The 25,136-nt window shown below is 58.2% G+C and overlaps 1 protein-coding gene across 1 annotated transcript in view; it reads right to left on the bottom strand.

Moving 5' to 3' along the window:
• The window catches only part of NKAIN1 (sodium/potassium transporting ATPase interacting 1), a 44,284-nt gene extending 19,676 nt beyond the window's left edge, over positions 1-24,608 (bottom strand). The window contains exon 1 of the mRNA XM_071576714.1: positions 24,293-24,608. Coding sequence (XP_071432815.1) covers positions 24,293-24,346 — 54 coding nt within the window. The 5' untranslated portion in view covers positions 24,347-24,608. The remainder of the gene's footprint in view (positions 1-24,292) is intronic.
• Between the last annotated feature and the right edge of the window lie 528 nt (positions 24,609-25,136).

The following is a 25,136-nucleotide window of genomic DNA, read 5'->3' as shown; positions in this document are numbered from 1 at the left end:
GCACCCACCCCCCATCCAGTGGCTTTCCTTCCTCCTGCCTGTTTTCTCCCCCCCCATTCCCAGTTATTTATTTAATTCCTCTGCATCTGGCAGCGTTGCCATGGGAACGCAGCCCCGGCTGGGTGTGCTTGTCTAGACACTGCACCCCGGGATCCCGCTGGAAAACTGCTCCAGGGGGGCACCCCTGGGTGCAGCCCCACCCTCTGCACCCCTAGGACAGCCCAGCACCCACGGGGGTGGGTCCCCTCCAAGTCCAGGCTCCTGGCTCCATCCATCCCAGAGGGTTCCATCAGGGAGGGCTGGGAGATGCAGCCTTGGGGTGTCTAATGGCAGGAGTGACAATAATGGTAATAATAACGATAATAAAATAATAATATCCCTTAAATGTAGCAAATTAAACCCAGCCCCTCCCATTCTGGCTCCATCACAGGGAAGGGAAACTGAGGCAGGAAACCTTTGCAGTGCTGGGAATGCTGAAACCCAGGACTGTTCCCATATGGAGAGGGATAATCCCTCACCCCCTCCTGACCATCCTCACCCCAGAGGATGCTCCTGCTGAGTTACACCCACTAAAACTACACCCTGAGCTCTGTCAGCTCCCAAAAACTTTGGGTGGATTTGGCTCTTGATGGCTCTGATGTCCCCATGAAAGACCTCCAGGAATTTTCATGGCATTTTTCCCCCAAAATACCTCACAAACTTCTGATTTTCCAGGGAACAGGCTGGTTTAACTTACTTATCACTGACACAATATCACATCTACTTAACTCTGATACCCCATTGCATCTGCTGGGCTTTAAGAGAACGTTACAGCTCTTATTTTCAGCAGCCTGTAAATGCTGCCATGAGACTCTTCTCCCCCTCTTGCCTCCCAGCCAGGAAACTTTTCCATGCCGAGGGAAAGGCAATCGAAGCAGCTCAATTCCCTGCCTGCCCATCAGAGGGTGGCTCCGGGGCAGTGCCCTCCTCCACCACAGGCTCTCCATCCCTGTGGGGAATTGCTCCATCCCCTTGGGAATTGCTGGGGTCCTGCAGAAAGGAGCTGGGATGATCCTGTTAATCCCTGTTAACCCCAGTCTGACCTTGCCATGACCTTGAACAACCCTTGGAGCGCCTTGGTGGGAGGGCAGGGGGTGGTGGCACTCGTGGGATGGGGTGAGGGGGTGCCAGCAGTGTCCCCAGGGTGGGAATGTGTGCCAGGGACAGCAGAGGGGCCCGAGGAGGAACCTGCCTGGGAGGGGAAACTGAGGCACAGGGCTGTGAGCACCCAGCATCCCAGTGAGTGATTCCAGTGAGGGCTGAGGGGCTGGCCCTGCCCTGTGTGCCTCAGTTTCCCTGGAAAATGGGCTGATTCCTGCTCAGCATCGTGCCAGGAGCATTTGCCCTCCTGGTCAGGCAGAGCAGCTCCATCAGAGCAGCTCCAGCAGGAAGCTCAGGCACAGGAGAGGGGGAAGAGCAGAAGCTCCAGCCCTGGAGAAGGGCTGTGCCTTGAGGACACCAGGCTGGAGCTGCTCCAAACCCAGGGGAGCAGAAGGTTCTGGGATGGCAGGAGACGTGGGATTTGGGCTGAGTTTTCCTGAATCCCAGGTTTGAGCCTCAGCTGAGGCACCAGGAGGAATCTGGAGAAGATGTAGGCAAAGGGTGGCACCAGGCCGTGGGAGGAGGGGACACAGAGCCCAGCCCTGCTGCCTTGGGCTGCACAAAGGGAGGAGTCAGGCCCCAGGTTGGAGCAGATCTGTCTGGAATCAGAGCGGGAAGTGAGGGGCCGTGCAGCCTGTGCTGGTCTGGAATAACCTGGAAGTGTGGTTGGGATGGAACATCAACAGGGGAGCCTGATGTGCCATCAGGGCCATCCATCCCACTCCATCCCATCCCATATCATGTCATCCATCCCATCCCATTGCATCCCATCCCATCCCATCCCATCCCATCCCATCCCATCCCATCCCATCCATTTTATCCATCCCACCCCAACCCTTATCAAGTCATCCATCCTGTGTATTCCACACATTCCATCCACCACATCCATCCAACTCACCATCCTATCCCATCCCATCCCTTCCCATCCCATCCCATCCCATCCCATCCCATCCCATCCCATCCCACCCCATCCCATCCCATCCCATCCCACCCCATCCCACCCCATCCCACACCATCCCATCCCATCCCACCCCATCCCATCCCATCCCATCCCACCCCATCCCATTCCGTCCCGTCCCGTCCCGTCCCGTCCCGTCCCATCCCATCCCATCCCTCCTATGTATTCCATTCCATCCAAGCTATGCATCCCATCCCATCCCACCCCACCCCATCCCATCCCATCCCACCCCATCCCATCCCATCCCACCCCACCCCATCCCATCCCATCCCACCCCATCCCACCCCATCCCACCCCATCCCATCCCATCCCACCCCACCCCATCCCATCTCATCCCATCCCATCCCATCCCATCCCATCCCATCCCATCCCATCCCATCCCATCCCATCCCATCCCATCCCTCAATCCCATCCCATTCCATCCATCCCATGCATCCCACTCATCCCATCCCTCAGCAAATAAACCCTTCCCACTCCATATGGATCCTGAGCCCTGGCTCAGCCTCAGAGGCTGCCTCTGACCCATCCCAACCATCCCTTGGGAATCCACCTCCAAACCAACAGCTGGATAAAGAAAATCAGGATTAATCAAGGACCTCAATTAACCACCACAGGTCACGGCTCCTCATCCCACTGGAGACTCCCACATGGACTATGAGAGGGGGAGAATTAATTAAATGGAGCAAAAATCCCTAAAATAACAAGTGGATGGGGAATTGCCTGGACTGGGGGGTTCTCCCTGAGAGTCTGGAGATTCCAAGTGGAGCCACATCCCTGGCAGCTCGTGGGACACAGGGACAAAGGGACATCCCCCCATCCCAAGGGGGTGCCCACCCAGCCCTTGTCCCACCATCCACAGGGTGAGGAAGGTGATGGATCCAGCAGCACATGGAGGGAGCCTGATCCTTCCCCAATCCAGTCTGGGAGCTTCAATCTGGGGGCTCTTGGGCTTAAATTTGCAAAATATTGGCTTTAAATGTAGAGGTTTGTGGATTAAATGTGGGGAAATGTGGGTTTAAACCTGAGAGGTCTTGGGCCTAGACCTGGGAAACTTGGGCTGAAATTTGGGAGATCTTGGGCTCAAATTTGGGACATTTTGGGCTTCAATTTGGGAGATCTTGGGCTTAAATTTGGGAGACCTTGGGCTTCAGTTTGGGAGATCTTGGGCTCAAATTTGGGAGATCTTGGGCTTCAATTTGGGAGATCTTGGGCTCAAATTTGGGACATCTTGGGCTTCAATTTGGGAGATCTTGGGCTTCAATTTGGGAGATCTTGGGCTTCAGTTTGGGACATCTTGGGCTTCAATTTGGGAGATCTTGGGCTTCAATTTGGGACATTTTGGGCTTCAATTTGGGAGATCTTGGGCTTCAATTTGGGACATTTTGGGCTTCAATTTGGGAGATCTTGGGCTTAAATTTGGGAGATCTTGGGTTCAAATTTGGGAGATCTTGGACTCAAATTTGGGAGATCTTGGGCTTAGATCAGGGGGAGCTGAGATTTGAATGTTGGGAATTTTGGTTTAGATTTGGGAGAACTTGTGTTTAACTCTGGGTGAGTTTGGGCTTGAATTCAGGGATCTCGGTCTTAGATCTGGTGAATTTGGGGCTTAAACTTGGGAGATTTTTTGCTTAAATTTGGGAGATCTTGGGCTTAAATTTGACAGACCTTCAACTTAGATCTGGGAGACTTTGCACATGGAAGGGGGACGGATCCTGCTCCAATCCAGGTTGGGAATGAGGAGGGGCTTCAACCTGGGAAATCTTAAACTTAAATTTGGTGGATCTTGGGCTTAAATTTGGTGGATCTTGAGCTTAAATTTGAGTGTTTGGGACTTAAATATGGGGGATATTTGGCTTAAGTTTGGGAATCTTGGATTTAAATTTGGGGCAGTGCCATGATCTGGTAAAGGGACTGCAGCTGGACCAAGGGTTGGAGTTGAAGATCTTGGAGGTCTTTTCCAACCCAATCCATTCTGTGATTCTATAAATGGGAAACCAGGAGAGACTGAGGGAGCCTGAACCCCTAAATAACAAATTTAGGGGATGAAACCCAGGCAAAGTCCGGGGCTGGCCATGGATGAGGAGCCAGGAAAAGCAGCTTGGAGCACCTGGAAAGCAGAGGAGTGGGACAACCTGGTCTCTAAAGATTTCCCAAGGATGGGCCAGGAGGGATCCTGCATCCCCTCCAGCCCGCCCTGTGGACAAGGATTAAGCCTCAGGCAATTTCCATGCTAATTCTCCCCGTTCAGTTCTTTATCTCGGCATCTGTGAGAGAAGCAGGAGGTGTTTTCCCCCAAATCTCCAACGATGCCTCAAATACTCCGTTAATATAATCCGATAGAGGGGAGAGAAAAAAAAATATATATGTGTGTGTATATAAAAAATCCAATTTACTGACTTATTTAGTGACACTTTCCGTAATCAATTCTCGCAGGGAAGAAACACTGATTAAAGCCAAGCGCATCGCTATGGAAACCGGCATTCCCTCCTCCCACGGCCCGCGGGCTGGGAAGGAGAACATCGGGCGAGCAAATCTGCCTGGTAACAACCCCGTTAATGAGCCGAGGAGCAAAAAATAATCCCCTGCGAAAGGAGCAGCGGCGGCAGCCGGTGGGGAGGAGGAACAGCGCGGGGCTCCCAAAATATTGATCGTTATGGGAGGGTAGGAACCGGTTTGGAGGAGCAGGAGGAGGAGGAGGAGGAGGGGATGCTCCCGCAGCCTGGAGGGATGAAGGGCACATCTGGAAGTGGTACCCACGGGGGATGGGGGGAGCCCACCCGGCCCGGAGGGTGGGGGTGTTTCTTCCAGCATTTATCTGGTTTTTTAGGATAAAACCACACGGAGGTGAAGGTTTAGGAGGTTCAGTTTTCACAAAAGGGATTTAGAGGATGACTCCAGTGGGTTTCCCTCTCCTCAGGGAAATTCCACAACCCACAGGAACTCAGGACTGCCCACTCCCACCCCTGGGTGAGCAACCTGCCCTGGGCCAGGATTTCTGAGGGAATTGGGGATTTATTCTTGTTTCTCCACTGAATAATGGAACCTGGAGGGTTCGGGGGTCTCCTCCTCATTGGATGTGTCCCTCAGCCCAGGGAGACAGCACTGGGGGCACCCATGGGTGCTGCAAGGCAGGGATAGACCTTCCCATGGGCTGGAGGTAAAAGGACTGGGGAGTGGGAAGTACTTGGGGCAGCATGGAAGGAGCTTGGCTGTTTCCTGAAATTCCCCATCACCATTTTCCTTGAATTCCTCATCACCATTTTCCTTGATTTCTCCATCACCATCTTCCTTGGATTCCCCATCACCATTTTCCTTGGATTCCCCATCACCATTTTCCTTAAATTGCCCATCACCATTTTCCTTAAATTCCTCATCACCATTTTCCTTGGATTCCTCATCACCATTTTCCTTGGATTCCCCATCACCATTTTCCTTGGATTCCCCATCACCATTTTACTTAAATTCCTCATCACCATTTTCCTTGAATTCCTCATCACCATTTTCCTTGATTTCTCCATGACCATTTTCCTTGGATTCCTCATCACCATTTTCCTTGGATTCCCCATCACCATTTTCCTTGGATTCTCTATCACCATTTTCCTTAAATTCCTCATCACCATTTCCCTTGGATTCCCCACCAACATCTTCCTTGGATTCCCCATCACCACCATGTCACTGTCACCAGGGCTGGGAGTGCAGCCCCTCTGCTCCTGCAATGGGACCATGATCCATCCAGGACCATCCAACCATCACCCATCCCAGGAGTGTCCAAAGCACTGGAGCTGGAGAGGCACCCAAAGGGATGTGCCATTCTAATAAACCAGAATCAGGGAGGTTTTGAGTAACTCCTTTAGTGAAGGAGCCAGTGCTGTCCATCCCAATGATCCCAGTGCTGTCCATCCCAATGATCCCAGTGTTGTCCATCCCAATGAACCCCGTGTTGTCCATCCCAATGATCCCTGTGCTGTCCATCCCAATGAACCCCATGTTGTCCATCCCAATGATCCCAGTGCTGTCCATCCCAATGAACCACGTGTTGTCCATCCCAATGATCCCTGTGCTGTCCATCCCAATGATCCCAGTGCTGTCCATCCCAATGATCCTAGTGCTGTCCATCCCAATGATCCCTGTGCTGTCCATCCCAATGATCCCTGTGCTGTCCATCTCAATGATCCCAGTGCTGTCCATCCCAATGATCCCAGTGCTGTCCATCCCAATGATCCCCGTGCTGTCCATCCCAATGATCCCAGTGCTGTCCATCCCAATGATCCCAGTGTTGTCCATCCCAATGATCCCAGTGCTGTCCATCCCAATGATCCCAGTGCTGTCTATCCCAATGATCCCTGTGCTGTCCATCCCAATGATCCCAGTGCTGTCTATCCCAATGATCCCTGTGCTGTCCATCCCAATGATCCCAGTGCTGTCTATCCCAATGATCCCAGTGCTGTCCATCCCAATGATCCCTGTGCTGTCCATCCCAATGATCCCAGTGCTGTCTATCCCAATGATCCCTGTGCTGTCCATCCCAATGATCCCTGTGCTGTCCATCCCAATGATCCCTGTGCTGTCCATCCCAATGATCCCTGTGCTGTCCATCCCAATGATCCCAGTGCTGTCCATCCCAATGATCCCAGTGCTGTCCATCCCAATGATCCCTGTGCTGTCCATCCCAATGATCCCAGTGCTGTCTATCCCAATGATCCCTGTACTCTTGGACTCACCAATCCCTTTTCTGTTGATCTCAAATACCCGTTTACTGTTTATCCCAATGATCCCTTTGCTGTTGATCCCATTGATCCCTTTTCTCTGGATCCCAATGATCCCTGTGCTATTGATCCCAATGATCCCTGTGCTATTGATCCCAATAATCCCTGTGCTGTCCATCCCAATAATCCCTGTGCTGTCCATCCCAATGATCCCTTTGCTGTTGATCCCAACTATCCACTCACTGTTTATCCCAATGATCCCTCTACTGTTGATCCCAAAGATCCCAGTGCTGTTGATCCCAATGGTCCCTGTGCTCTTGGTCCCATGAATCCCTTTGCTTTTGATCCCAGAAATCCCTTCCCTGTCGATCCCAATGATCCCTGTGCTGTTGATTCCAACTCTCCCTTCCCTGTTGATCCCAACTCTGCCTTCCCTGTTGACCCCAATGATCCCTTTGCTGTTGATTCCAGCTCTCCCTTCCCTGTTGATCCCAATGATCCCTTCCCTGTTGATTCTGACTCCCTTCCCTCTTGATCCAAACTATCCCTTTGCTGTTGACCCCAATGATCCCTTTGCTGTTGATCCTAACTATCCCAATCCCTTCGCTGTTGATCCCAATGATCCCTCTGTTGTTGATCTCAGCTCTCCCTTCCCTGTTGATCCCAACTCTCCCTTCCCTGCCAATCCCAACTCTCCCTTCCCTGCCAATCCCAACTCTCCCTTCCCTGTTGATCCCAACTCTCCCTTCCCTGCCAATCTCAACTCTCCCTTCCCTGCCAATCCCAACTCTCCCTTCCCTGTTGATCCCAATGATCCCTCTGTTGTTGATCTCAGCTCTCCCTTCCCTGCCGATCCCAACTCTCCCTTCCCTGCCAATCCCAACTCTCCCTTCCCTGTTGATCCCAATGCCCCCTCTCCTGTTGATCCTGCCCCTCCCTCTCCCACTGCCCCCATGGGATGCCCCTGGAGCTGTGCTGTGGGTGCCAGCACGTTACGATCCAAAGGGATCAGCAGTTGGATCCGCAGGGATCGGCAGCTCCACAGCCAGGAGCTCATTAGAGACTCCTTAAACAGCCATCAGAACTGCTCCCATTAATTTTTCCATCCCCCTTCCATCCCCTCCACACTCAGGAGGGGGTTTGGGGCTGGGTTTCCCATCCCCTTTGTTGTCAGTGCCGGATCCATCCCTGGGGCCCTCCCGCTCCGCTCCGACGTCTCCTGGAATGACAGGAGGTGACACTGGGATGTCCTGACGGGTGACAGGGTCACGGCTGAGCACCCCAAACATCCCAAACCCTGCAGCAGGATGGGCCCAGCACAGTGCCCTTCATCCTACAGGGATGTGAATCCACCCCCTGCCATCAGGGCCAGCCCCACATGGAGAAATTGGGATTTTCCCACAAAACCCTGGGGGTTTTCCACTGTAGCTACATGGGATGGCTTTGCCAGCTGGGTGATGGGCACTGCCCCGTGCCATCCCCCCTATGGATGCACCCCCAGGAGGGATGAGGAGTTCCACACCAAAATATTTGGGGAAAACCCAACCCGACAGCGCCCACAGACACAGGACCAGGGACCTCCTGGGGTCGCCCACATGGAACATGCTGTGGATACAGGAATGACACTCCCACCACCTCCTGGGGACCCCCACATGGAACATGATATGGATACTCAGGAATGACACTCCCACCACCTCCTGGGGTCGCCCACATGGAACATGCTGTGGATACAGGAATGACACTCCCACCACCTCCTGGGGTCCCCCACATGGAACATGATATGGATACAGGAATGACACTCCCATCACTTCCTGATGTCCCCCACATGGAACATGATATGGATACAGGAATGACACTCCCACCACCTCCTGGGGTCCCCCATGTGGAACATGATATGGATACTCAGGAATGACACTCCCACCACCTCCTGGGGTCCCCCACATGGAACATGCTGTGGATACAGGAATGACACTCCCACCACCTCCTGGGTCCCCCATGTGGAACATGATATGGATACTCAGGAATGACACTCCCACCACCTCCTGGGGTCCCCCACATGGAACATGCTGTGGATACAGGAATGACACTCCCACCACCTCCTGGTGTCCCCCTGACCATGGGAAATGGGGCTGTGGGGTTGTCCCTGTGGCCTCCCTGCTCCCTGCCCTCCTCTGCAGGGTGGGGGACACCAACCCCGCCACCACCGACCCACTAATGAGGGCACTGCTAATTGCTGAGCCCTTGCCCCATGTATAATTCAAGGCCCTTTGTTAGGGCTGGGTTTGCTTTGTCTGGGAAGTGCCACCTCCCCGTGGGACCCTGACCCAGCCACCACACAGCTCCTTCCTTGGGGGGCTTCATCAAAAATAATTAGAGCCTGGGGCTGCTGTGAGTCAGGGATGGGGTCATTAGGGGGGTCAGGGTCATTAGTGGGGTTGGCATCCCCCCACAGAGGAGAGGATGGGGTGGGGGGCATGAGGAGAGCTCCATTTCCCATGGAGGGACTAATGGGGGGACCCCAAAGGGTGGTGGGAGCACCAGGCTGTGTCCAGGCTGTGGGTGCTGCTGGACCAAGTCTTCCCCCTCAGTTTTGAGCCAGAAATCCTCATTCCTCCTGTGGGTGCACCCAAAAGGGGAGATGGTTTGGGGCAGCAGCAGCCTGGGGGTGCCAAGGCTGGGGGCAGCACCCACCCACCTCCTGGATGGTGTGCTGGGGATGCTCATGGAATGATGGAGAGAACCTGATGGGGCATAGACCAGCCCCCAGTGGGTGAGGGTGTCCTGAAATACACCCCCTGGCACTCACCAGAGCCCCAGACAGACACCCCAAATGTACCAGCTGTGCTCAGCACTGCTGGGACTCTGCTGGCACCCTGTTGGCACCTTGCTGGCACCTGCTGGCACCCTGCTGGCACCCTGTTGGCACCCTGCTGGCACCCTGCTGGAACCCTGCTGGCCCCTGCTGGCACCCTGTTGGCACCCTGCAGGCACCCTGTTGGCACCCTGCTGGCCCCTGCTGGCACCCTGCTGGCACCCTGTTGGCACCCTGTTGGCACCCTGCTGGCCCCTGCTGGCACCCTGTTGGCACCCTGTTGGCACCCTGTTGGCACCCTGTTGGCACCCTGCTGGCCCCTGTTGGCACCCTGCTGGCCCCTGTTGGCCCCTGTTGGCACCCTGTTGGCACCCTGTTGGCACCCTGTTGGCACCTGCTGGCCCCTGTTAGCACCCTGTTGGCCCCTGTTAGCACCCTGTTGGCACCCTGTTGGCACCCTGCTGGCCCCTGCTGGCACCCTGTTGGCACCCTGTTGGCACCCTGTTGGCACCCTGCTGGCCCCTGTTGGCACCCTGCTGGCCCCTGTTGGCCCCTGTTGGCACCCTGTTGGCACCCTGTTGGCACCCTGTTGGCACCTGCTGGCCCCTGTTAGCACCCTGTTGGCCCCTGTTAGCACCCTGTTGGCACCCTGTTGGCACCCTGCTGGCCCCTGTTGGCACCCTGCTGGCCCCTGTTGGCCCCTGTTGGCACCCTGTTGGCCCCTGCTGGAACCCTGCTGGCCCCTGTTGGCCCCTGTTGGCACCCTGCTGGCACCCTGCTGGCCCCTGTTGGCACCCTGCTGGCCCCTGCTGGCCCCCTGTTGGCCCCTGCTGGCCCCTGTTGGCACCTGCTGGCACCCTATTGGCACCCTGTTGGCCCCTGTTAGCCCCTGTTAGCACCCTGTTGGCACCCTGTTGGCACCCTGCTGGCCCCTGTTGGCACCCTGTTGGCACCCTGCTGGCCCCTGCTGGAACCCTGCTGGCCCCTGCTGGCACCCTGCTGGCCCCTGCTGGCACCCTGTTCATCCCCGGGTCCAGGAGCAGACTCAGGCTGGGCTTATGGATGGGCTTCATCCCAAATGAAATCCAGGTGGGATGTGGCCCAAGGAGGAATTTTAAGCCTGTGGATGGGACAGGGATGTCCTCACCCCCACACTGGAAGGGGCTGGCCCTGCCCCCCTTCACAGACCATCACCCACCACTACAGAGTTTCAGGAGGGGGAAAGACTAAAAATCCATAAATAAAACTTTCATTAATTAGTTGGTGTTTATGGAGTGGGTCACAACAGCACTGGGGCTGCTGCTGCCAAATGGGATTCTTGCTGGAGCCACCCAGTCCCAGGCATGGTGTGAATTCCCAGCAGGAATAAAACAGGTCCCAGCACTGACCCTCTGAGGATTCCCCAACCCTCCAGACTCTGCTCCATGTCCCTCCCAGGGGGAATGAGGGATGTCCCTGGTGTCCCCAGGAGCAAAGGGTGAGGAGATGTGACCATGGCCAGGGCTGCAGGGGCAGAGCTGGGATTGGAGGCACAGCCAGGCTGGGCATGGAGACCCCCAGCCTGTGGGGATGTCCCAGGTCAGCAGGTGGGCCCAGTTTGTCCCTGTGTGGGTGTGACCAAAGCTGTGCATTCCAAACCCTCCATTCATTGCCCAGCAACTGTTCCCAAGGGCCCATTGGCAGCAGCTGCCCAGGGCACAGCTGAGCCCTCAGGCTGGGAGCTGGCTGGGAAAGAAGCCTGGCAGAGGAGCTGGGAGAACTGCCCTGCAGGGAGTCCTTGGCACCTCCACACCCACCTGAGGGCTCAGCTCTGCCCATGGGCCAGCAACCATTCCAAAATCCCCCCTGACTGCCAGAGTCAGATCCCCCAGTGTGGAACTCCCTGCCCTGGGGGAGGCACTGGGGGCTCCCACCCAGACCTGAGGGGACACAATCTTGGCCTTTGGGGACTTCTGGGACCACTCCTTGGATGCAGAGGAGGAGCAGCCCCTGGCCAGGAGGAGCCCACCACTCTGGCCCAGACTGTGCCATCATCTGCACCAACAGGTTTGTCCTTTCCTTTTCCTTTGGACTCGGCGGAACCACGTGGGGCTCAGCACAGGGGCCACCAAACCCCCCTGTGTTTGTGCCCCAGGGGGCTGGGTTAGACTGCTGGGGTTGGGGGTTAAACCCAATTTCTCTTTGTGCCATTGCATTGATTGTAATCTCGTTATTAAAATGTAACCCTGACTTACAATCTTTTTTGTGTTGGGTTTGTTTCTCCTGCTGGTTTCCCTTTAAACCAGCACATGGGGACCACCCTCCTCCTTGATCCCGGCCCCACAGCATCGTCCCCAGCATGTCCCAGAACACCCTGGCCCACCCAGCTCCTGATGGCCACACTGCTGTGCCAGGGGGATGCCACCACATGTGCCACCCTCCAGTGAGCCCCCAGTGCCACCCCAGCCCTGGGGACCAAACGGGACCCCTCAGACCCCTGACCTGCACAGTGACTACCCCACCAGCCAGCGGTGCCCACACGGCCACGGGGACTCAGTGCCACCCCTGTGCCATCACAGTGCTCTTGTTGTGTTCCCCCTCCCCAGGCTGAGGGAAAACAGCACCAGATGCCACAGAGAGGGGCCAGGGAAGGACAGTTCCCACTGAGATTCCCGACAGCTGCCGAGGGGAATTGGCAAAGGCTGGAAGGGGCAGCAGAGGAGGGGACAGCGGGGGACAGGAGCTGAAGGGCTCCTGGGGGCACAGATGGAGATGCTGTGCCCCTGGAGTGGGTGAGGGGCACAGGGCTGGTTCCTGAGCCAAAATAGGGGAGGAGAAGTAGAGAAAATACAAATCTGAGCCTGCAAAGGGTTTGTGCAAAGCTGCCACCCCTGGGCCCAGCTGCTGCACCCACTGGGTGGGTCCTGGGGGCCTTCCCGGGGCTGGGGGGCACAGGCCAAGGCAGTGGGACCCCGGTTGGACCCACTGGCATGGCCATCACCACTGCCCAGCCTTCCACTGCTGCTGGGATCCAGCGGGGGGAGGAGGAGGAGGGGATGTGACGGGAGAGAGCCCTGGGGGACGGGACAAGGACTCTCAGTGTGACATTCCCAGGCAGTGGCCGTGGACCACCATTAATCTGAGCTGTGCCTGCACAGAACTGGAGCACACAAAGCTTTTCCCAGGGGCTCCCATTAGCTCAGCATCCCGAGCATCCTCAGCTCCCACTCTGAGCATCCTCCCTGCTCGCCCGGAACACCCTTCACTCTGACCCTGAGCATCCTCCACTCTCCCCCCAGGCACCGTCTGTTCCCATCCCAACCCTCCATTCCCATCCCAACCCTCCATTCCCATCCCAACCCTCCATTCCCATCCCAACCATCCTCCACTCTCCCCCCAGGCACCCTCTGTTCCCATCCCAACCCTCCATTCCCATCCCAACCCTCCATTCCCATCCCAACCCTCCATTCCCGTCCCAACCCTCCATTCCCGTCCCAACCATCCTCCCTGCTCACCTCAAGCACCCTCCATGATCACCCTGAGCATCCCTGATTCCCACTGAGCATCCTCCACCATGACCCAACATCCTCCACTCCAGATGGAGCATTCTACACTCCCACACCAAGCACCCTCCATTCCCATCCCAACCCTCATTCCCATCCCAACCATCCTTCACTCTCCCCCCCAAACACCCTCTGTTCCCATCCCAACCACCCTCCACTTTCCCCCCAAGCACCCTCTGTTCCCACCCCAACCCTCATTCCCATCCCCAACCATCCTCCACTCCCACCCCAAGCACTCTCTGTTCCCACCCCAACCCTCCATTCCCATCCCAACCACCCTCCCTGCTCACCTCAAGCACCCTCCACTCCCTGAGCACCCTCCACGATCACCCTGAGCATCCCTGATTCCCACTAAGCATCCTCCACTATGACCCAACATCCTCCACTCCAGCTGGAGCATCCCAGACTCCCACCCCAAGCACTCTCTGCTCCCACCCTGATCTTCCTCCTCTTCCCTTGGGACATTTCCCAGTTGGGGCTGTGCCCCTGGATGTCCCTGTGGGGTGGCACAGGTGTGCCCAGAGGAGTGACCTGTTCCAGTGCCATGCCCACAGCTCCCTACAATCCCTGAACCCCAAACTGTAACTGAGGCTCTGAGGCAGAGCCAGGCCACTCCCAGCCCTTGGATCCCAAATCCCACCCAGCAAAGGTTCCATATTTTCCTTTTCCAGCACGAGACCATGGGAAGCAAACCCTCTGCTCCACTCCCTGGTGCCACATTCCCAGTGTTCCCAGAGCACACAACTGTGCTGGGAAAGGGCCTCACTATCGATCCAGCCATGGGAACAGACCAGAGTGACCCAGAGTGCTAATTAGCCCTAATCAGGGTAATTAGCCTGAGAGCCAAGCAGCAGGGCAGCCCTTGGCTGTCCCCTGTGTGTGACAGCACAGCTGGGACCCTGGACCAGGCACAGTGGCCACGTCCTGGCTGGGATGAGACCCAGTCTGGGCAGTGAGGATGATGAGGGTGATGGGCCACAGTGGCTTTGCAAGCCATTGTCAGCACCAGCCTAGGGTGGCCAAGGATGCTCAGCACCACCTGTGCCACATTCCCCAGGGGACAGGTCCCCTCTGCCAGGGCAGAGCCAGGATGTGGCACCGCTCGTGGGTGGTGGCCAACCTGCACACACCCCCTGTGACAAAGAGGAGTCCCTTCTGGATGGTTCCCAAACCCACCCACCATGTCCTGCAGGCAGCCCCAGCTCAGCTCTGGTGACTCCCAAACCCACCCACCATGCCCTGCAGTCAGCCCCAGCTCAGCTCAGGTGACTCCCAAACCCACCCACCCCATCCTGCAGGCAGCCCCAGCTCAGCTCAGGTGACTCCCAAACCCACCCACCCCATCCTGCAGGCAGCCCCAGCTCAGCTCAGGTGACTCCCAAACCCACCCACCACACCCTGCAGGCAACCCCAGCTCAGCTCAGGTGATCCCCAAACCCACCCACCATGTCCTGCAGGCAGCCCCAGCTCAGCTCAGGTGACTCCCAAACCCACCCACCACACCCTGCAGGCAGCCCCAGCTCAGCTCAGGTGATTCCCAAACCCACCCACCATGTCCTGCAGGCAGCCTCAGCTCAGCCCAGGTCATTCCCAAACCCACCCACCATGTCCTGCAGGCAGCCCCAGCTCAGCTCAGGTGACTCCCAAACCCACCCACCACACCCTGCAGGCAGCCCCAGCTCAGCTCAGGTGATCCCCAAACCCACCCACCATGTCCTGCAGGCAGCCCCAGCTCAGCTCAGGTGACTCCCAAACCCACCCACCACACCCTGCAGGCAGCCCCAGCTCAGCTCAGGTGATCCCCAAACCCACCCACCACACCCTGCAGGCAGCCCCAGCTCAGCTCAGGTGACTCCCAAACCCACCCACCACACCCTGCAGGCAGCCCCAGCTCAGCTCGGGGTCTCTCTGCCTCTGGGGGCACAGGCGGGTTCACCACAGCCCCTTTTGGGCTGGCACCTTTGTGGGCAGCTGTGGGTTGTGCCCCCAAATCCAACCCTCCTGCATCTCCCCTTCCAAACTTCTGCTTCCTAACCCCCCTGGCACTGCCAGGGATGTGCTGAGCCCCCATGGCAATCCCCCTGGCTCCCTGTGGGTTCCCCACTGCCTGATGGGGCAGGGGAACCACCACCCCACAGAGGTTCCTCCTGGCACCTCCTGCCTCAGTGCCAGGACAAGCAGCTGGAAATTTCCCTATTAAATAACAAGGCAAAAGGTGCTGGTTGTGCCAGGGGGTTCCTGGCTGGGGGGCACGTCCTGCCCCACCACTCCCATCTGGCTGCAGACAAAGCAGGACTTGGGAAATTGGGTTTTTCTCCCCCAGATCTCTTCCTGCCACAGAGCAAACCCCAAAGGGGGGTGAAATTCCCCAGCCAAGCACATGGGAGCTGTTATTAATCTTATTAATAATCCACTCTGGGCTTCATGTCCTGTTCAAACACAGCCAGGGCCACTCTGTGCCGGCTCTGCCTTCCAAAATTTCCATCCAGATTGTGAAAACTGAAATAAATAACTGCTTTCCAATGCTGGGAAGAAGAAAACCCAAAGCCCAGGGGCCCATCCTGAGCCCCTCTGCTGCTCCAAGCAGCCCCTGGGATTTGAGAAGAATGTTTTGTCCTCACTCAACCTGCAATATTCCATCATTCCAGCCAAGCTGCTCCCAGTTCCTTGCTGGGATGGGACAAGGACATCCCAGAGCATCCAGGGAGGATGAGGGATGGGGATACAGCCTGAAGTGTTGGGATGAGGGGTTGGAGGCTGCCCACTCACTGTCCATGGATACACAATAACCTGTTTGATGGCCAGTGCTGGAGGGGCTGTTGGGACACCTGGGGCATGAGGGATTCCACCCCTGCCCCGTGTTCCTGCTCATTTCCCCCCTTTCCATAAGGATCTGATATTCCCAAGCAATGGCTGCACAACCCAAGGGCTCCCCAGCCCTGTGGACAGAGGGGATGGCAGCAGGACCCCATTCCTGGGGGATCTCCCTTTCCCAGCCCAAGCCTGGGAAAGGCTGGACAAGCCTGGCAGGATGTTTGGCAGGATGTGGCATCCTGGAACCCACTCCCAGCACCCTCCCACCAGCCCCAGCCCAGCCCTGGGGGTGCAGCAGGATGGGTGCAGGGCTGGCAGCCCCCGGGCTCTGCCCTGGGTCCAAGTGCCAGAGAGGGACGTGGCATCAATCCCAGCAGGAACTGAATTTCTCCATGGTAGGTTTTGAAGGGGTTGAGCCTGAACCTTTCTCCATACTCAGTTATTAACCTTGGACACTTTCCAAGGTTATCCAAGACAGTTATTTGGCTTCTCCAGGCTCTCCCTATGTTTCCTCTCTGGAGAAACCACAAAGAGAGGGCCCAACAGCCCCACTGCAGAGGGAGAAAGGGATGGGAGCCACTGGTGCCCCTGGGCAGGGAGAGCATCCCCAGGCTCTGGGCCTGTAAATAAATAACACAGGAGGAGCTTGGCCAAGCTGGTCTTTGAGTTCCCACAGCAAAACCCAAGAGTTCCCTGGATACACAACCCAGGGCACTCGACACCTCCCAGACACCTCAAATTCAAGCTCAAACTCTCAGAGGTGCCACCAGTGTGGGGCTGTCCCTGCTGCCCCCTCACCTGAACATGGCACTGAGCCCTGGGCAAGTGCTGGCCAAAGGCAGCAGGGAAAGGCCATCACACCCCGAGGGAACTTCTTGCTGTGGTTAATCAATCACCTCTAGGGATAAAAGCCACTTTTCTCCCCCAAACACACTCTCTTTGCCTCAGTTCTCCCACATTAAGGACTGTTGGTACTGGGAACCTCTTCCACCTCCTCATCTTCAAGGGGGATGGTTTTAAACTAAAAGAGGAGAGATTTAGGTGGGATATTGGGAAGGAATTGTTGGCTGGGAGGGTGGGCAGGCCCTGGCACAGGTTGGGCAGAGCAGCTGTGGCTGCCCCATCCCTGGGAGTGTCCAAGGCCAGGTTGGACAGGGCTTGGAGCACCCTGGGCTGGTGGGAGGTGTCCCTGCCCATGGCAGGGGGTGGGAATGGATGGGATTTAAGATCCCTTCCAACCCAAAGCATTCCATGATTTTGTGATCACAGAGACTCAGCTTCTCAAGAGGCTGTTTTGCCACATCTTCCAACTTCAGATTCCTTTTCCCAATCCCCTCCCAATGGTTTGGCAACGGATTCGGGAATGGGAACCCCGGCTGCCCCACAGGATGGCAGGGATGCAGTTCCAGGGGCCCTGTCCCTGACTCCCCTGTGCCAGGCAGTGCTCACCACCATCCCATCATCCCACAGCTTTTCTCCAGCCATGATTTTATTCCCTTTCTTCTTTCTGTCTATCCCAAAATGAGCATCATTGATTTTTTATAACTCTAATTCTTTTCCTCACAGAAGCCACCTGGGATTAAATCAAATTGCTTATCAGCATCCAAACACTGCCAGGGCACCTCAGTCCCTTCCAGCAGCCAAACCTGTGAGCTCAAGAGGAAACAAGGTGCAGCTTGGGCTGGACAAGACTCATTTTCCCAGATATCCATTAGCCCACCTGCTTTAGGCTTTGCTGGTCACATCGTGCATCAGCCTTTCCTTCCTCTTCTCTCACAGCTCTGGTGTCAGGCCAGGCTGTTTCAGGCTCATCCTCTTTATTTTCTCCACAACTCAGCCCTCCAAGAGATTTGTTTTCCAGTCCCCATCACTCCCAGGTCTGTTCCAAACCAGCAGGAATGATTTAGGGAGCTCTTCAACCAGCCTCGTTAATGCTCCTGGGGACACATTAACTGGTCCTGCAAATTTAGACGTACGGCGCTTTAATTGAGGTTTTAATTGTCAGCTGGGAGGCTCTGCCCTCCCAAACACACGTCAATAAACCTTTACAGCTCTGCCTGGGTGGAGGATGTGCCAGAGGATGATGCTCATCCACACTGAGCTCTCGCCAGGTTGATGCCTCTCCATGGCCACCCATGCCCACGGTGCCTCCTGAGGGTCTTGGGGACCTCACCCAGGGAGGTGACAAGGTGGGTTGGGGCTTATTGTGCCTCTAACACACAGTTCCCACCTTGGGGATGTTCCTGGTTCCTCGTCCTGCCCGTCCCTTGGGGCATTCCCATCCCTCCATGCTGGCACCCACCGCCCCACAGCATCCCCTGGCACAAGGGGCATCGCTGCACATCCCATGCCAGGGAGAGGGGGCTCAGGGAAGGGAGGGGGCTCAGGGAAGGGAGGGGCTCAGGGAAGGGAGGGGCTCCCCTCGCCATCCCCGTGCCACTGTCAGCCCCCCATTTCCATGGCAACCATGCAAATGAGAAAGCTTTCCATAATCATTAGGGAGCGGAGCCGAGCAGTACAAACAGTGGCGGCAGTAGATTACAAGCCCATTATGAACAGTCGCACCTTCTGAGCGCTGGTAATTACACCTAATTGTGCATTTAATTGTGTAATTGAAAACCTCCATCCCGAGTTCAGCCCGGGCTCCTTTCCCCCCTTTCCTGGCGATGGGAAGGCGGTCGGGACAGCCCCTGCCCCGGCAACTCGTGCCATCGCCGTGCCAAGGATGTGGCGCGATGGGAACGGTGCGAGCACAAAGGATGCCAGAGGGTGGCTCGGGCAGAGCGCTCTGCGGTGCCCTCGCTGATGCCCAAACCCGGGGGAGTCAGGGCAGGAGGGGACAGGAGGGGACAACAGGGCCATGGAAGCCCAAGGTGCGCTGGGATCCTGCTGGAGGAGGGGATGTCACACATGTCTGGTGAGTGGTTGAGGGATGGAGAGGATGGACCACCCTTGAGGGATGCAGGGGATGGACCACCCTTGAGGGGTGCAGAGGATGGACCACCCTTGAGGGATGCAGGGGATGGACCACCCTTGAGGGGTGCAGGGGATGGACCACCCTTGAGGGATGCAGGGGATGGACCACCCTTGAGGGGTGCAGGGGATGGACCACCCTTGAGGGATGGAGAGGATGGACCACCCTTGAGGGGTGCAGGGGATGGACCACCCTTGAGGGATGCAGGGGATGGACCACCCTTGAGGGGTGCAGGGGATGGACCACCCTTGAGGGGTGCAGGGGATGGACCACCCTTGAGGGATGCAGGGGATGGACCACCCTTGAGGGATGCAAGGGATGGACCACCCTTGAGGGATGCAGGGGATGGCCCACCCTTGAGGGGTGCAGAGGATGGACACCCTCTGCCTTCCCCCATCCCTTGTTAACCCAACCCTGTTTGCTCCTTCTCCAGGCTCGGACATGGGGGCACATTCCAGGGGCTCTTGGTGCCCACTGTGAACCCCCACGGCGTGGACAGAAGGATGGAAGGAACCCCCACCCCAGGAGGCTGTGGGAGCAGGGATGGCAGTGCCAGCTTGGCATGGCATGGCATGGTGTGGCACCACACAGCACCACACAGCACCAGCCCAGCAGGCTCAGCCAGGAGGGAGGTGCCAACCAAGCTTTGCTTTTCCAGCCATTTAAGGCAGGAGGGAAACAAAGAAGGAAAAGAAGCCCCAGTTTGGAGCAATGCCAAGCTGTGCCAGGTAGAGGTGGGAGTGCTGAGCAGCCCCTGTGCCCACCCAGCTCCGAGGCTGAGCTGTCTCCCACCCCCCAGCCAGCCCCATGGCAAGAGGGTCACCACTTTGGGGTGGAGAAGGAGCCAGCACAAGTCAGCCCCGGGGTAGAGTGGGGTGGCCAAGGGACACGTGGCAGCAGCTGGACAGATCCAGCCAGATCTCAGCTCCTGGAAGTCCATATCCCAATATCCCAACAGCCTCCCAGTATCCCAACAGCCTCCCAGTATTCCAACAGCCTCCCAGTATCCCAACAGCCTCCCAATATCCCAACAGCCTCCCAGTATCCCAACAGCCTCCCAATATCCCAACAGCCTCCCAGTATCCCAACAGCCTCCCAGTATTCCAACAGCCTCCCAGTATTCCAACAGCCTCCCAGTATCCCAACAGCCTCCCAGTATTACAACAGCCTCCCAGTATTCCAACAGCCTCCCAATATCCCAACAGCCTCCCAATATCCCAACAGCCTCCCAGTGTCCCAACAGCCTCCCAGTATTCCAACAGCCTCCCAGTATTCCAACAGCCTCCCAGTATCCCAACAGCCTCCCAATATCCCAACAGCCTCCCAGTATCCCAACAGCCTCCCAGTATTACAACAGCCTCCCAATGTCCCAACAGCCTCCCAATATCCCAACAGCCTCCCAATATCCCAACAGCCTCCCAGTATTCCAACAGCCTCCCAGTATCCCAACAGCCTCCCGGAATTCCAACAGCCTCCCAGTATCCCAACAGCCTCCCAATGTCCCAACAGCCTCCCAGTATTCCAACAGCCTCCCAGTATCCCAACAGTCTCCCAATGTCCCAACAGCCTCCCAGTATTCCAACAGCCTCCCAGTATTCCAACAGCCTCCCAGTATCCCAACAGTCTCCCAATGTCCCAACAGCCTCCCAGTACTCCAACAGCCTCCCAATATCCCAACAGCCTCCCAATGTCCCAATAGTTTCTGAGGTTGGCACACCCCCTGTAGCACCACAGCTCTCCCAACCTGCAACCAACACCATGAAGCTCCAGAGTGAACAAGGGTCGTGGCTCGAGGCTCCCACTCCCCGGTGCCCTGCTGGCAGTGCCAAGCAGGGTGGTATCACCTCTGGGTTCCTGTTCCATCCAACCACCTCAGCAGCTCTGACTTCCCATAAAGAGAATGTAAATCCTTCTGGCAAGAACAGGCAGCGCAGAGACAGGTTTGGGTCTCGCAGCTGATGGGGAAGACCTGCAAAGCCCGGGAGTTTGGATTCCATCCCGCCCCATTGTCACAACTATCTGCTGGTGGCCCCTCCCGAGGTGGGGCAGGGACTGTGGGTGTCTGGCAAGGGAGTTTTTCCGGGGAAAAAACACAAAGAAGGCAAAAACGGGCAGGTGCTGCTTGTCCCCAGGAGCAGAGACATCCAGCGCTCGCAGCATCGCCCGGTGAGCTGCGCAGGAGCTTGGAGGAGGTTTGGGTGCTCCAAAGTGGCTCCCTGTGGTGTCATGGCCTGAAAACCAGTTTCCCAAACTGGTTCAGTTGTGGGATGAAGCAGGCAGGGCTCTGCAGGGCCCCTCCAGGCTGGGGAACTTGTGCCCAGGGGGTGCCAGCAGGACCCGGCACCTGCAGCTGTGGAGCCACCATGAGCATCCCCATGACCTGGGGACAAGGGACCAGGGGGGACAAGGGACTGGGGGGACAAGGGGCCGGGGGGACAAGGGACATGGGGGGAGACAAGGGAGCAGGGGGACAAGGGAGCAGGGGGGACAAGGGAGCAGGGGGGACAAGGGGCCAGGGGGCAAGGGACATGGGGGGGGACAAGGGAGCAGGGGGACAAGGGAGCAGGGGGGACAAGGGACCGGGGGGACAAGGGACCAGGGGAACAAGGGAGCAGGGGGGACAAGGGGCCAGGGGGATAAGGGACCGGGGGGACAAGGGAGCAGGGGGGACAAGGGAGCAGGGGACAAGGGAGCAGGGGACAAGGGAGCAGGGGGGACAAGGGAGCAGGGGACAAGGGAGCAGGGGACAAGGGAGCAGGGGGGACAAGGGACCGGGGGGACAAGGGAGCAGGGGAGACAAGGGACCAGGGGGGACAAGGGACCAGGGGGGACAAGGGACCAGGGGGGACAAGGGACCAGGGGACAAGGGACCAGGGGAGACAAGGGACCAGGGGAGACAAGGGACCAGGGGAACAAGGGATCAGGGGACAAGGGAGCAGAAGGGACAAGGGGCCAGGGGGGACAAGGGAGCAGGGGGGACAAGGGACCGGGGGGACAAGGGAGCAAGTTGCAAATACTGGGGAAACCAACAGGGATGTGGAAGGTGCCCGTGGGGTGATGGTGACACACACAGTGCCATGGGAAGGTGCCCATGGGAAGGTGTCTGGGCAGTGAGGACAAGAGGGAGATGGTGGCATCGCCCCAGGAGGGCTGAATGTCACCCTTGATGCTCATTTAAGGGAAACTGAGGCCCAGATTGGCTGGGGAGGTTTAACAAGCCAAGGAGGTTTAACAGTGCCCTCAGTGGGCAGCCCCGCTCTTGGCACCAGCTGGTCCTGGGCACAGCTGCCTGGGCAGCCCCAGCACACACCAGTACAACCCCAGTCCCTGCAGCTGGGTGCACTGGGAACACGATTGTCCCCACTCATAGAACAAAAGGTCCAGGACAGTTGTCAGGGCCACCTGGATGGGGGGCACATGAGCCCCATGGTGCCATCCCCATGCTGGGGGTGGCACAGAGCAGCTGAACCAGAGAAGGGGAGCAGGGATGGGGTCAGGAGACATCTCTGCTTCTCACTGTTCCCTCACAAACCTTGGCACTGCCTGGTCTGTGGGCACTGGCCATGCCACCTGGGGGATGAATAGTGGTCTTGGTCACCTCAGGGGACACCTTGATGGCACTGCCACCTCCACTGCCCTGGGGCTGGCTCAGCACAGGACTGTGGGTGGGCAATCAGACCCCTCGGCCCAGGGAGGGCAGGGGGTGCCACCACCATGGGATGAGGTGCTGGGGGTGAGGAGCATCTCCCCACAGCTGGTGGGATGGAAGGTGCCGCCTCTGGAGCCAGGAAGGAGCTTGGGAGACCATCCTGTGGGATGAGAGATGAGCTGGGCATGGACAAGCCTGGGGTGGAAAGTCACTGGTGAAGGACAGTTTTGGAGCTGAACCTTTGGGGATGCCAACAGCACCAGGACACACGGGGAGAGGGTGGAGGGCACAGCCTGACCCCAGTTAGCAGCACTGAGTTCTCCGGATGTGAGCAGGAGCTGCTCTCCCAGCCCAGGAGCTCGTGCCAACTCAGCCTTTCCCGAAAATAAATAGATTAAAATCTCCCAGCTCTGGGATATCCGAGGGAATAAACGCCAACAAACCTGTCTGGGAGCTGAGCAGCGGAAAGAAAAGTGACCAAAAGCAACGAAACTCCTGCGCAGCCGGAGAACACCCGCTGGATTTACCCCGAAGGAGGGGAAGGTGAGCGAAACGCAAAGCGACACTTCACAGCCCGAACCGAGGGGACAGCTGGGGACACGGAGGCCATTCCCACCGGGAACGGTGGGATTTTATCCCAAGGAAGGGCCACCGTGGCTCGGCGCCCCAGAGCTGACGAGGCTCCAAAGCTTCTTCATTCCCCAGAAACACTCGGTGTCTCCTCTCCATCCAAAAGTGGGGCCCCCTCCCCGCTCGCTGCCTTCCGAAGGATGGAGAACGAACAAGCTCAACGCCGGGAGAAAGTGCCCGTCAGCAGGATGGCACCGCCACCCCCAGAGCGGCTCCGGAGCCCGTTCCCATCGCTGCCTCCATCCCCCCATCGCCTTCCGATCCCCGGGGGCGCCGCGGGCTGACCCCACAGATTTCAGCGATCCCCACGCCATTCTCCTCGGCGGGGGGAGCCCCGGCACGGCCGCGGGGGCAAGTTGGAGGATGCCGATTCTCCATTAACGAACCACCACGCCGGGATAATTAATGGCAACATCGTCGGCGCTGGTTTGAGCAGAAACCCCCCGAATCCCCCCCGCGCTCCCCTCGCCTGCTGCTCTGGCAGAGCCTGATGAAGATTGATTCACGGGCGGCGGCAAGTGCAGCACTGAATTATCACGAAGACCGACAATCCTATTAAATAAACCTCTCCTTTCTCCTCGCCCCCCACATCCCGGTGTGCCCCCGCCACGGGCAGGTGGGGCTCGCTCGGAAGCGGGAGAGTTTCCAAAGTGCTGGCAGCGGCTCCAAGTTTCCCTCTTGCCCCGACTCGGGGGAGCAGCACCCCAAGAAACATCCTTGGAGTCACCAGGATGGGAAACCGCCGGCGGGAGCGAACTCGGAGGGAAGAGATTGCAGTTGGGAACAAAGCTCACACCTGCCGGAGATGCAACCCCAGGCGCTGACAGCGCAGGGACCGTGTCCCCATCCACCTCCCCGGCCAGCGCTGCGTTGGGGCAGGGGACGAGGGTGGCATTTCCTATGTTTTCTACCAGCATTTTTCCTTTTTCTTTGGGTTTTGCTTTTTCTGGGTGATGCTGAGCCATCCCCAAGCCGGTCCCAAGGCAAGGTCACCGCCGAGGCGGCGCGGGGAGCGCTGACAGGCAGCCTCTCGCACAAAGCACCCCCGGCATGCCGATGAGCCTTACCAGCTGCAGGCAGCAGAATCCCACCAGCGTGCACCGCCCGTTGCATCTCCCCATGGCTCCCCAGCCGGATCCTCGGGGCTCCCTCCCCGTGGCCTCTCGCCGCCGCCGCGCTCCAGCTCCTCACCAGCCTGCCCTCGGCCACCCGCGCAGCGTCCGCGGGGGCTCCCGCACCATGTCCCGCTCTCCAGGCTCCGGCCAGCGCCGCCGGCTCAGCACAGCGGCGGGCAGCGCTCGGCACAGCGGGGCATCGCCCCCCTTCCTTCTCCCTCCGCCCCCCGCCCCGCTACAGCCCGCTGGGGCGGCGCGGGGGCCGCGCATCCCCGGCCCGGCCCGGCGCGGAGCCGCCCGCTCCGCTATTGTCTCCCGCACAGCCCCGGGCGGGCGGGGCCGGGCGGCGGGGCCGGAACAAGGCGGGCCGCGGCAGCCGGCGGGGCGCGGCGGGCGGCGCGGCCGGGCGGGGCGGGGGGGGGCCGGGCACGCCGCGCCGCGACGAGCCCTTGGCGGCCTCCGGGGGCGCGGGCAGAGCGGCCCCTCCGCCGCACCGTGGCTCCCGCCCGACTTTATCTTTATCCTTATCTTTATCCTCATCTTTATCCTTATCGTTGTCCTCAGCGTTTGTCTTTTCAATGGCAGGGGTTTATTATTTTTTTTCCCCTGCGGAGCCAGGCGGGGCTGGGTCAGCCTCTGGCTCCCCCCGCATCCCGCAGGGTCTTCCCGCATCCCCCGGCCCTGCGGCCCTTGGGCGGCGTCTGGACCCGCAGCGCAGGGCCCGCGCCGCCTCCCCTGGGGTGGCCGTGCCAGGGCAGCAGCTGGGCTTGCGGGGAGGACAGATGGCCGAGCCCGG

The sequence above is a fragment of the Pithys albifrons genome, chromosome 24 (assembly GCF_047495875.1).
Source record: "Pithys albifrons albifrons isolate INPA30051 chromosome 24, PitAlb_v1, whole genome shotgun sequence".
NCBI lineage: Eukaryota > Metazoa > Chordata > Aves > Passeriformes > Thamnophilidae > Pithys > Pithys albifrons.
This window is presented reverse-complemented; position numbering and strand designations above follow the sequence as displayed.